This window comes from Lucilia sericata, unplaced genomic scaffold (assembly GCF_015586225.1).
Source record: "Lucilia sericata isolate MDLA Ls3-8-SP2 unplaced genomic scaffold, ASM1558622v1 Contig001065F_arrow, whole genome shotgun sequence".
NCBI classification, from domain to species: Eukaryota; Metazoa; Arthropoda; class Insecta; order Diptera; family Calliphoridae; genus Lucilia; species Lucilia sericata.
Window position 1 is genome coordinate 1 of NW_023995042.1, and position 12,888 is coordinate 12,888.

The following is a 12,888-nucleotide window of genomic DNA, read 5'->3' on the forward strand; positions in this document are numbered from 1 at the left end:
TTGTTTTTGTTATCTTAGCATTACTTTGAATGATGGTGCTTTGAAGAAATTTTTGGAAACCGCAAAAGATCTATCGCCCGAAGAGCGTGGCAAGTCTTTGGAAAATGATGCTGCTATGACGGAGGATCACCAGGCTTTGGCTCAGGTATGGAAATAATTTTGAAAACTTTTAACAGTTTTTTATAGAAAAATATCTTATATGTTCGAACGTTTTTTTATTGAATATTTTTTTTAACATAAAATGTGTCTTTCAGGAAGGACAAACTGCTGCCAATCCCGATGAAAAAGTCTATCATCATTTCATTGCTCTAGTCAATGTCGATGGTACTCTCTATGAGTTGGACGGACGCAAATCGTTCCCCATTAAACATGGTGAAACTACCGACGAATCCTTTGTCCAAGATGCTGCACGTGTTTGCAAAGAATTTATGGCTCGTGATCCAGAAGAGCTACGTTTTACTGTCATGGCATTGGCTGCCAATCAAAACTAAAAAGGATTTGCATAACTACAAAAATCCCCATTATATGTGTTGCTTTTAATGCATTTTTTATAACTTTTTTATATGTTTATATATAGAGATTTTGAGAATCTCTTTAAAACAAACGCTTAAATGCCTTTTTATGCTTTAATTAAACTTTTGGTCTGAATTTAAATGTATTCTTTTTTTAAAATAAACTATAAACTTTAATACGAATGTGTTTTATTGTGTTAATGCAGTTATTTCTTAAGATTAATTTCTTCTTTGAAAAAAAGAAACATTAAGTGGACATAGGAATCAATATGTTGGGGATATTCCCAGGCGGTAGAAGAACGTATTAAATCGGATCGTGTGGTGCAGTGTGGTAGGTGTTCTGTAAAATTTAAATAAAAATTGGATTTTGTCTCTAATAGAAAATATATTTCCAATCTTATATTAAATTTCTTACCAGAAACATGTATTTTAACTTTAGACTCTTTTTCATATCTCTCCAACAGCTCTGTTAAGAATTCAATAAAATTATTCAAATCCCAAGAACGATAGAATATTTCATTACAACTTCCCGGCAATTTACTTAAAGCCTTCAATTGCCTCAATGACTCCCGGGCATTACTAGTAATATCCTCAAATATTGATGCAATTATTGCCAATTTATCACAATAAAGCTTAAGCTCATGTGGATAACTAGTCACCTTTGAACTATTCTCATTTGTATTCAATTTCTCCAGAGCTTTTGTCTTAATTGCCTCTATCGAAGTGCACAAAGCTAAACCACGCTTCTCGGCCAATTGCCATTTATTGAAGTTGTCTTCGATAGTTTTAACAATTACCTCCAAGCGAGCTTTGCAAGCGGCAACATTGGAGTCGCTGGCAGAAGAGTTTTTACCTTTTGGACTGTCAAGAACTTTTAAGGAAAATTTCTTAATATTTTCTTGTTAAAATTAAAATTTCGTAAAAAAATTACATCTTACTGGCGTTAAGGTGGGTGAAATTGTTGAATCTTGAGTTTTTGTGGGAGTAGAAACCATTATTTTTGTAGATAAATAGAATTTGTTTAGAATTTCAGGAGGGAAACAAAAATTAAAAAAAAGAAAAACATGTGTCATGTTAAAACAGGGTGTGTCGTAAAAAACAAACAGTTTAAAGAAATGATATAAATAAAGAACATTTTCGAAAATTTTTCTATTTATAGAAAATTTCTAAAAAAATTTCGATTTATAGAAAAATTTCAAAATTCTCCCATTTCATAGAAAATTTATAAAAAAATTTTAAATTAACTTTTAAGAAAATTTTCGAAAAAAATCTTTATTTTTCTAAAAATTCTACAAAATTTTCTACAAATTCCCTTTTTTCTCCTAAATTCTCTATTTTTAGATAATTTTTTTAATAGTAAAATCTCAATTTTCTTACAAATCTTTTAAAAATTTTTACAAAATTATTCCATTTATATAAAATTCTCGATAAATTTGCTATTCCTAAAAAGCTTTTGTTCGAATCGGTCCTTATTTAGACAGAAAGGTTATGTTGAAATTTGAAAACCGAAAAATGTCAATGGTACAGATTAGACACACAATATTCCACACCTTGTAGGTACTTTTCTAATTTCCCAAAAATTTTTAAATGCAAAAACACTTTTTCAATTATTTTAAAAATTTTCAATTTTACTTAAAATCACCTTAATATAAATAAAAAAATTTTAGAAATTTTTATATTCTTAAAACTAATCATGTTTTATTAATGGTTTACAATAGCACTTGTTCGTTATACATTTCGGTCCTTTTTGTAAATTACCCGCCAAATCAAAATAATACTGCTCTCCGGTTCTCAATGATAATTTCGGCAAATGTTCCACATAAGTTAGAAATATTGAACGGGTTTCGGGTAACAAATGACAGCCATAGGGTGAAAACATTAAATCGTTGGAAAATAAATTCATTTTACATTTATCAACGTTTTCCTTTAAGTGTAACAACTTGGAAGACTGCAAAATATGAAGAATATCATGATGATTCTTTCTTTAGCTATATCGAAGGGAGTTTCGTTTTGAAAATTCTTAATTTGTAAATTTGAATAGGCTTGCAACAATATCTTTGAAAGCTTGCGTTTACCCATAGCACAGGCAATATGTAAAGGAGTATCACCATTATTATTTTGTATATTGGGATTAGAAAAGGCCGAAAGTAGAATTCTCAATACCCCAGCATGACCATAACGACAGGCTGTATGCAGCGGAGTATCACCATAATTATTACAGATATTGGGACTGGCTGAACGTTTCAGCAGCTCACGACAGCATTGATTGTGTCCATTTTGGGCGGCCAAATGTAGAGCCGAGAAACCATCGTTATTCTTTAAATCGATTTTTGTTTTAATTTGTATATGATCAATGACGTCACACAGTATAATAAGACAACGACTATAGCCTTTGGCTGCTGCTTCATGTAGCGGCGTATTACCATATTTGGGTTCTTTCCAAAGCCATGATTTATTGCTTTTCAATAGTTTGATTAAATTATTATCATCACCCTTCGCAGCGGCATCATGTAATGTTGTACGTGTTTCAGTGGGAACTTCTTGTGTGGAATTAGGTAAAATGTAATCCATTTTATTCACCCAGAAATTGGTTGACACCAATAATACTTTGAAAATATTACATTCCTTCTTACTTGACTTTTAGAAATAGTATACAACATTTTTTGGTTCACACAGACCAGGTTACACCTTCATTAAAGACCAGCTTGTAATTACAATTGTGACCACAACTACTGTCGTCAATGGGTTTACGTTTAACTTATTCTGTATTTTGTGAAATTATTATAAAATATGTATTTTCATCTTTTTTCATTAAATTCTTAAAGAAGAAATTAAAGAAAAACATTTTTCTGATGTGCCACATTAAAAAGATCTTTACATTTGTTTAGTTGAATGTAGAAAATAAATCATATGTACTTTGTTGCTAGTCGCCAGCGGCCCCAATTATATTAAATTTGTAAACCAGGTTTAAAGAGCGGTAAGGCAGTGTTTAAAGATAATACAGGTTTTCTTATTAAAAACAGAGTTGAAATAATTGTAGTTTTATTTAATTTTAAAGATTCAAAAGTTGTAGTTGCTCAGTTCTTTTAAATGTCTATCTATCTATCTATCTATCTATCTATCTATCTATCTATCTATCTATCTATCTATCTATCTATCTATCTATCTATATATCTGTCTATCTATCTATCTATCTATCTATCTATCTATCTATCTATCTATCTATCTATCTATCTATCTATCTATCTATCTATCTATCTATCTATCTATCTATCTATCTATCTATCTATCTATCTATCTATCTATCTATCTATCTATCTATCTATCTATCTATCTATATATCTATCTACCTATCTATCTATCTATCTATCTATCTATCTATCTATCTATCTATCTATCTATCTATCTATCTATCTATCTATCTATCTATCTATCTATCTATCTATCTATCTATCTATCTATCTATCTATCTATCTATCTATCTATCTATCTATCTATCTATCTATCTATCTATCTATCTATCTATCTATCTATCTATCTATCTATCTATCTATCTATCTATCTATCTATCTATCTATCTATCTATATATCTATCTATCTTTATATATGTATTTATTTGTTAAATTAGCTGCAAAGTTAAACATTTGACAACTCTGATTTTCTAAATGATAAAGCAGTGCAAAACTTAATCATTTTCCTTTTCATATCTTCTTTCTAAACAAATTACCACCAAAAACATTGTTTGACACTTGTTTTACACATTGCTTCTGCACGTTTTTTTTTAATTTTTTGCTCCTCATACATTTATTGTCAGATACTTCTTAAGCTTTTTTGCAAATTAACCTTTTTGTCCGTAACTACATGTACTTCTATGTTATATCTGTGTGATGTTAAGTGTTAAATAAATATATTTAATTATAAATAATAAAACATAAAATTCCTAATGAAAATAATTATAAAAAAGTGTTTCCTAAAATAAAAATAAATTAAAAAATTGTTTTAAATAAAGTTAAATAACTTCTCAAGAAAAATATTATTATAGGTAAGTTTTAATGGTTAAAGATGACGGCATAATCTTTATTTTGGAAGGGCTTCATCTGTTGATGGGACAAGAGGGAGTTGTATATGATAGTGCTGTGCTATTTGTTGTTGCTGTTGTTGTTATTTAAAACTTGAAATGGGAGTAGTTGTCTGGCAGCTGTTTGTGCAAGAAACCAAAAGAAGATTTTGAACAAACAAGTTTAAAGTTATTTATAATTTTTGCTTTTAACTGTATTAAAGTAACAAATGCGTTTTATGGTAAGATGAGAAGGGATAATGTGTTCATTAGATGGGCCCTTAAAAGAAGTCTGTCTTCAGGGGTTTCATTTTATTTAAGCCGGCATATGAAATTGCATGTAAAATCTTAAGTTTTATGCGATTTCATGTAAGGATTAACTTTGGACTCATAGACGCGGTATAATGAAGTGATAAATAAATTTAATTTATACATACATATTATCAGTTGAAAGCTAACTTACAGTAGAATTTAGGGTTTCTATTTTATTCTTCGGGGAAAATTATTTAATCGAGTCCATCGAGTTAATATTACAAAACTGTCTTGTATGTTAAAAATATGCAAAATTGAACTTTTTTAGTAAGAAAGAAAAACTACCTACCTTAATGTACCTACACAGTTTATAAATCCAGTTTTTAGTGTATGTATTTAGTTGACCCTATGTTTTATTGTATTGCATCTTTAGGTGGAAAAATATTATTTCCTATTAACCGTCTGTCCGCCTTTACTATTTTGCTATGAATCCCTACAATTTCATTCGTTATTTTACACTTAAATAATAGCTTTATTGTTTTTACTACTTTATAACTTCACAATTTATATTTACGCACATATGTATTTTAATAATTAGCTTGAAATATAATTAAATATCTATCAATATTTAAGTGTACCATATACCATGCCACTAATAATTTCATATCTTATCAAATGATTTTTAATTATAACATTTTTTATAGATAAGTGGGTTAAAATGGAAAGATAATTTTACATAGGTAAATATTTAATATTGAAAAACTTTTTAGGAACCGGTCCGCGTTGCTGAACAAAGGTTTTCACTTCCTATCGTTTGTTATCGTTTATGTCTGCATATTAACATTACTGGATATAGATGGAATAGATCGATAGATAGATAGATAGATAGATAGATAGATAGATGGGATGGATGATGGATAGATAGATAGCTAATGTAGCTCGATAGCTAGATCGCTGGCTGTCGCTGGATGTAGCTCGATCGATAGATGATGGTTGATAGATGCTAGCTAGATAGCTGATGATCGTCGATAGATAGATCGCTGCTAGCCTCGATAGATAGCTAGATAGATGCTAGATGTAGATAGATAGATGAATAATAGATAGATATGATAGATAGATAGCTAGATAGATAGATGTAGTAGATAGATAGATAGATAGATTTAGATAGATAGATAGATAGATAGATAGATAGATAGATAGATAGATAGATAGATAGATAGATAGATGATAGATAGATAGATATATAGATAGATAGATAGATAGATAGAGAGATAGATAGATAGATAGATAGATAGATAGATAGATAGATAGATAGATAGATAGATAGATATATAGATATATAGATAGATAGATTATAGATTGATAGATTGATAGATTGATAGATTTATAGATAGATAGATAGATAGATAGATAGATAGATAGATAGATAGATAGATAGATAGATAGATAGATAGATAGATACATGATACATTGATTGATTGATAGATTATAGATAGATAGATAGATAGATAGATAGATGAGATAGATAGATAGATAGATAGATAGATAGATAGATAGATAGATAGATAGATAGATAGATAGATAGATAGATATAGATAGAAATATATATAGATATAGATAGATAGATAGATAGATAGATAGATAGATAGATAGATAGATAGATAGATAGATAGATAGATATAGATAGATAGATAGATAGATAGATAGATAGATAGATGTAGATAGATAGATAGATATAGATAGATAGATAGATAGATAGATAGATATAGATAGATAGATAGATAGATGGTAGATAGATAGATAGATAGAGATAGATAGATAGATAGATAGATAGATAGATAGATAGATAGATAGATAGATAGATAGATAGATAGATAGATAGATAGATAGATAGATAGATAATAGATAGATAGATAGATAGATAGATAGATAGATAGATAGATAGATAGATAGATAGATAGATAGATATAGATAGATAGATAGATGGATAGATAGATATATAAATATAAATAGATTCTCAAATTCTTTTCTTTTATATAATACAATTGTTTTTTTAAATTTTTAAAATTAATTTTCTATTTTTTTTAGCAAAGCAATCATTAACATAATTTATTTTAATATTTTGTTTTTTTAGTTCTTAAAAAAGAACGAAAAATATTTTTAGTTTTTTAATCTAGAATATGTTTGGTTGGTCGGTCGTCACACAAAAACAATATTTTTTTAGTTGATTTAGTGCCAGAGGAAAAAGAAAACATTTTTTCAACTTTGATTTTCAAATACGTACATGTGTATCAAAAAAAAAAAAAAAAAATATATATATACATTTTGCAAAACAACAAAAAACACAAACAAAACTAAATAAATTATTTGACTCACAAAACCGCCAACAATGCGAAATTTGTGAAAAGAAAATTTGTGTTTTTCAACAAATGAAAGTTGTTTTAAATTGCACTTTTTTTCTCGATACATTAGCTGCAGTAAAATTTCTTTTTTCTCTAATAATTGTTGAAAGTAACAAACATTAAATACACATAGAAATTTATTATCTTTAAATTAACATAAAACATGTATGTATTTATAATTTTTAAAAGCTAATTGTTGTGGTATTAATAAACCCAAGCAAACAACCTACTAGTCTACATTTAAATTAAATGAATAGTATAGAAACAAAGAAGGTTATCTTTAGTTTTATAGTTTAAAAAAAATGGAAATTAAAGCAAAATTTATTTAAAATAATTTTAAATTTAGAGTAAATCTAAAATAAGCTGTTTTGAATAGAGATCTTTGTAAAAGCAGCTATCTCTAATAAAGTTAGTTGTCTTTGCTTTAAGAGATTAATTTTGATTTGAATTTTCTATTGCATAAAAAATTGCAATTGATGTTTTGATCGATCACAACAAATATCATCAGATAACATTGTTTGCTGAAATCATGGGGATTGCTAACTTGCCTTCTCAAGCTCTCAAAAAGAAAATAATTGAACATGCTAAAAAATAAGCAAAATATTGTATTTAAACTACAGATACTATTGGATATAGAGCTTTAAAAAGCCCCAACCAGTAACCGTTAAACCAACAAGATTTTAATTGTTTTGGTTTTTTATTGCTAAGCTGAGAATTCGAAATAATTTGTATAAGAAATGAAAATAAACAAAAAAAAAAAAAAAAACTATAAAAAATGAAGGAGACAACAATGTATGAATTCGTTATTAAGACTTCTCTAAATATAGTTAAATGACATAATAAACAACAAATTGCAAACTACTACATAAAAAAAATAAACAAAATAACATACAATTAAAAGTGAATGAAGTCTAGTGATCTACTGGCAAAAAACAAAAACAATAAAAGTATTTTATACATATTCTCCAATAAGCCGCAAATTATTTCGTCATGAGTTTTATTTTTTTATATTTTCAGAGAGAGAATAAATTAATGATATGTAAACAAATTAAAGTAAAAAACATGTATGTAAATATGTATTTCCCATTAAAAGATTATTAAGAATTATTTTTTGGAATAAATTTAAAAGAATCTATTCTTATCTTGTTTGTAAATATCAGCCACAATTAGGGTTTTTATGCAGCGAACTACCCGTGACAATTTTCTTGGTTTTTTCGAAATTAAAAAATTTCAAATATTTTACTTTTTTCATCATAAGTTTTGTAAAAAAATATTTAATGTAGTTTAGACTATAGTCTAGTATGTATTCTAGTCTAGTCAATAGTCCAGTCTGTAGAATAGACTATATAATGGACTATAGAATATAGTCTAATCTATAGTCTAGTCTATAGTCTAGTCTATAGTCTAGTCTATAGTCTAGTCTATAGTCTAGTCTATAGTCTAGTCTATAGTCTAGTCTATAGTCTAGTCTATAGTCTAGTCTATAGTCTAGTCTATAGTCTAGTCTATAGTCTAGTCTATAGTCTAGTCTATAGTCTATAGTCTAGTCTATAGTCTAGTCTATAGTCTAGTCTATAGTCTAGTCTATAGTCTAGTCTATAGTCTAGTCTATAGTCTAGTCTATAGTCTAGTCTATAGTCTAGTCTATAGTCTAGTCTATAGTCTAGTCTATAGTCTAGTCTATAGTCTAGTCTATAGTTTAGTCTATAGTCTAGTCTATAGTCTAGTCTATGGTCTAGTCTATAGTCTAGTCTATAGTCTATTCTATAGTCTAGTCTATAGTCTAGTCTATAGTCTAGTCTATAGTCTAGTCTATAGTCTAGTCTATAGTCTAGTCTATAGTCTTGTCTATAGTCCAGTCTATAGTCTAGTCTATAGTCTAGTCTTTAGTCTAGTCTATAGTCTAGTCTATAGTATAGTCTATAGTATAGTCTATAGTATAGTCTATAGTCTAGTCTATAGTCTAATCTATAGTCTAATCTATAGTCTAGTCTATAGTTTAGTCTATAGTCTAGTCTATAATCTGGTATATAGTCTCGTCCATAGTCTAGTCTATAGTATAGTCTATAGTCTAGTCTATAGTATAGTCTATAGTCTAGTGTATAGTATAGTCTATAGTCTAGTCTATAGTCTAGTAAATAGTCTAGTCTATAGTGTAGTCTATGGTCTAGTCTATAGTCTAGTCTAGTCTAGTCTAGTCTAGTCTATAGTCTAGTCTATAGTCTAGTCTATAGTCTAGTCTATAGTCTAGTCTATAGTCTAGTCTATAGTCTAGTCTATAGTCTAGTCTATAGTCTAGTCTATAGTCTAGTCTATAGTCTAGTCTATAGTCTAGTCTATAGTCTAGTCTATAGTCTAGTCTATAGTCTAGTCTATAGTCTAGTCTATAGTCTAGTCTATAGTCTAGTCTATAGTCTAGTCTATAGTCTAGTCTATAGTCTAGTCTATAGTCTAGTCTATAGTCTAGTCTATAGTCTAGTCTATAGTCTAGTCTATAGTCTAGTCTATAGTCTAGTCTATAGTCTAGTCTATAGTCTAGTCTATAGTCTAGTCTATAGTCTAGTCTATAGTCTAGTCTATAGTCTAGTCTATAGTCTAGTCTATAGTCTAGTCTATAGTCTAGTCTATAGTCTAGTCTATAGTCTAGTCTATAGTCTAGTCTATAGTCTAGTCTATAGTCTAGTCTATAGTCTAGTCTATAGTCTAGTCTATAGTCTAGTCTATAGTCTAGTCTAGTCTAGTCTAGTCTAGTAGTCTAGTCTAGTCTATAGTCTAGTCTATAGTCTAGTCTATAGTCTAGTCTATAGTCTAGTCTATATTCTAGTCTATAGTCTAGTCTATAGTCTAGTCTATAGTCTAGTCTATAGTCTAGTCTATAGTCTAGTCTATAGTCTAGTCTATAGTCTAGTCTATAGTCTAGTCTATAGTCTTGTCTATAGTCTAGTCTATAGTCTAGTCTATAGTCTAGTCTATAGTCTAGTCTATAGTCTTGTCTATAGTGTAGTCTATGGTCTAGTCTATAGTCTAGTCTATGGTCTAGTCTATAGTCTAGTCTATAGTCTAGTCTATAGTCTAGTCTATAGTCTAGTCTATAGTCTAGTCTATAGTCTAGTCTATAGTCTAGTCTATAGTCTAGTCTATAGTCTTGTCTATAGTCTATTCTATAGTCCAGTCTATAGTCTAGTCTATAGTCTAGTCTATAGTATAGTCTATAGTCTAGTCTATAGTATAGTCTATAGTCTAGTCTATAATCTAGTCTATAGTCTAGTCTATAGTCTAGTCTATAGTGTAGTCTATGGTCTAGTCTATAGTCTAGTCTATGGTCTAGTCTATAGTCTAGTCTATAGTCTAGTCTATAGTCTAGTCTATAGTCTAGTCTATAGTCTAGTCTATAGTCTAATCTATAGTCTAGTCTATAGTCTAGTCTATAGTCTAGTCTATAATCTGGTATATAGTCTCGTCCATAGTCTAGTCTATAGTCTAGTCTATAGTCTAGTCTATAGTCTTGTCTATAGTCTAGTCTATAGTCCAGTCTATAGTCTAGTCTATAGTCTAGTCTTTAGTATAGTCTATAGTCTAGTCTATAGTCTAATTTATAGTCTAATCTATAGTCTAGTCTATAGTATAGTCTATAGTCTAGTCTATAATCTGGTATATAGTCTCGTCCATAGTCTAGTCTATAGTATAGTCTATAGTCTAGTCTATAGTATAGTCTATAGTCTAGTCTATAGTATAGTCTATAGTCTAGTCTATAGTCTAGTCTATAGTCTCAAGTTTTCATTTCATGTTGGACGAGTTAGTCAAGATTCCATTTCGGTCCAATAGTATGTTCAAAAGAAATATAGGAATAAGTGTGAATCTAGAATTCTTCAAATCAATGAAAATATGTATTTTTAAAATTATGTATATCACTCAACAACAAACATTTCTTTACACGAGAACCTTACGGTTTACTCGAACGATTTTTAAGAGCGAAGTTCGGAAGGTTTCTAAATGCGAATAGTGCTCATTCTTAATTTATATAAAACTTAAGTATTTCTTATTGAAATGCCGCAAAAAATAGTTGAGATTATTTATATTTAAATGATATTTGATAGAAAAATGTTTTATTAAACTATAATTAAATAATAAATTCTTACTATATTATACAACTATTTTTATCATCAAATTTTATGCTTGATCAATTTTCACTTTAAAGCAAAAAACCAAATTCAAAATACAAAATCTAAAAATGTATTCCTTTAAATGCTCGATTTAACAAAAAAAGCTTTATATATGTATTTGGTCCATAAATTTACACAGTATGTTTAAACAACAACAAAAAAAAGTAAATAAATAAATAAACATACTACACTTCAACGTATAACATAAACGAAAATCTTGAACTTTGCCTTATTTATATACATACATATATATGTATATAAAATTTGTATTAATATTTTTATTTATTTTTTAAAACAACTTTTCAAATCTACTTTTTCTTTAAGACATTCAATTACTCAAATAACATAAAAGAAAATTTTCTTTTAATTTTAAAATCCAACGAAAATTTAATTCAAATCATGTGGTTATAGTTGAATTTGTCAATCTATCATCTAACCAATAATACAAGTACGTTCTCTTTTTTGTTGTCAGAAATAAAACAAAAACAAAAACAACAAATATACTAGCCGGTTTTCTTTTCTTCAGTATATTAAAATTTTAATACCTTGAATAAATGCTATAATGCATACTAACTGATTGACTAACTTGTTTGTTAAAAAAAAAAAAAACAAAAAAAAAAAAAAATAAATACGACAAAAATACAATTTCGTATATTCTCAGAGCACAAACATAACGAGAGAAAAATAGAGTGTTCGGAAAAGTAATTTTCGGGAAATCGCCGAAAAAGATTTTTGGGAAAAGAATTCACTTTTGACCGTTGTTTTCCCATATAATGGGGTCAAACTCGTTCATATAAAGGGTGTTACCTTAATGAATGTTTCCTAATCTTGGTGTTATTACAATGACTCTAATCATTTCCTTTGAACAGAAGTTTTCATTTGACTCGATGTCAAACTAAAGAACCTATGTTATCTGATACCATGGCAAACGGTAGAACACAGAGCAAACTTTGCGACATTGTTTTGTGTCGCTTATTGGAGAGATTCTTTCGGGATGCATATATGTATATGGTGGCTGTGGTTGGGTGGAGAATATTGGTTTAAAGATTGATGGACATTGAAATCTTCAATTCGGGATAAGTTCGGAGCTGTTGTCTAATAGAGGAGTAACTGCTGTGGTTTCATTTCCTATTCCTTTGAATAATTTGACTCGGAGGTAATCCAGGGAAACTATATTATCTGATTCAATGAGAAGCGTTGGAACAGAGGGCAAAGTTTTGAATTATATCTTGTGGCGTTTATTAGAGAGATCATTTCGGGATGCATATGGTGGCTGGGATTGGGTAGAGAAGTTTAGTTTTAAGATTGATGGATGTTCTAATCTTCATTTCGGAATAAGTTCTGAGCTATTGTCGAAAGGACAAAAGATATACTTCAGAGGAGTAACTGTTGTAGTTTTATATCCTATTCCTTGGAATCATTTGACTTGGACGCAAACCAGGGAACCTATATTACCTGATACCATGAGAAACGTTGGAACAGAGGACAAAGTTTCGAACTTT

At 28.7% G+C, this 12,888-nt stretch overlaps 4 protein-coding genes across 6 annotated transcripts in view; 2 read left to right on the forward strand and 2 right to left on the reverse strand.

The window, feature by feature from the left end:
* Positions 1-13: 13 nt before the first annotated feature.
* On the forward strand, positions 14-689 carry LOC119609829 (ubiquitin carboxyl-terminal hydrolase). The gene is made up of 2 exons (XM_037964794.1): positions 14-145; positions 255-689. Exons 1-2 carry the CDS (start codon positions 116-118, stop codon positions 489-491), a joined length of 267 nt encoding a protein of 88 aa, XP_037820722.1. The 5' UTR covers positions 14-115; the 3' UTR covers positions 492-689.
* Positions 612-1,577, reverse strand: LOC119609828. 2 transcript variants are annotated; one of them, XM_037964793.1, is made up of 3 exons: positions 1,444-1,577; positions 928-1,383; positions 612-852 (listed from the first exon to the last, which is right to left on the reverse strand). In XM_037964793.1, exons 1-3 carry the CDS (start codon positions 1,505-1,507, stop codon positions 719-721), a joined length of 654 nt encoding a protein of 217 aa, XP_037820721.1. In that variant the 5' UTR covers positions 1,508-1,577; the 3' UTR covers positions 612-718. The 2 variants fall into 2 exon arrangements, with proteins under 2 accessions (XP_037820721.1, XP_037820720.1); XM_037964792.1 differs by having other exon boundaries at positions 928-1,399; positions 1,451-1,539.
* Positions 1,578-2,124: 547 nt separating this feature from the next.
* LOC119609830 (ankyrin repeat domain-containing protein 6-like) lies at positions 2,125-3,405 on the reverse strand. The gene is given in 2 exon segments (XM_037964795.1): positions 2,125-2,498; positions 2,501-3,405. Coding segments are annotated over 2 exon segments (882 nt in total). The 5' UTR covers positions 3,084-3,405; the 3' UTR covers positions 2,125-2,199.
* Positions 3,406-4,295: 890 nt separating this feature from the next.
* The window catches only part of LOC119609831 (tudor and KH domain-containing protein homolog), a 29,635-nt gene continuing 21,042 nt past the window's right edge, over positions 4,296-12,888 (forward strand). Inside the window, exon 1 of one of the 2 annotated variants that reach the window (XM_037964803.1) lies at positions 4,296-4,554. The gene's annotated coding sequence lies outside the window, so the exon portion shown is untranslated. The remainder of the gene's footprint in view (positions 4,555-12,888) is intronic. The other variant, XM_037964801.1, reaches the window with a different exon arrangement.

Bases quoted from the DNA above. Each gene is read 5' to 3' on its own strand.
- LOC119609829 (XM_037964794.1), top strand. From the start codon at position 116: ATGACGGAGGATCACCAGGCTTTGGCTCAG. The intron at 146-254 runs GTATGGAAATAA...TGTGTCTTTCAG, and splicing joins ATCACCAGGCTTTGGCTCAG to GAAGGACAAACTGCTGCCAA.
- LOC119609828 (XM_037964792.1), bottom strand. From the start codon at position 1,507: ATGGTTTCTACTCCCACAAAAACTCAAGATTCAACAATTTCACCCACC. The intron at 1,400-1,450 runs GTAAGATGTAAT...GAAAATATTAAG, and splicing joins TTTCACCCACCTTAACGCCA to AAATTTTCCTTAAAAGTTCT. The intron at 853-927 runs GTAAGAAATTTA...TAAATTTTACAG, and splicing joins AGTTAAAATACATGTTTCTG to AACACCTACCACACTGCACC.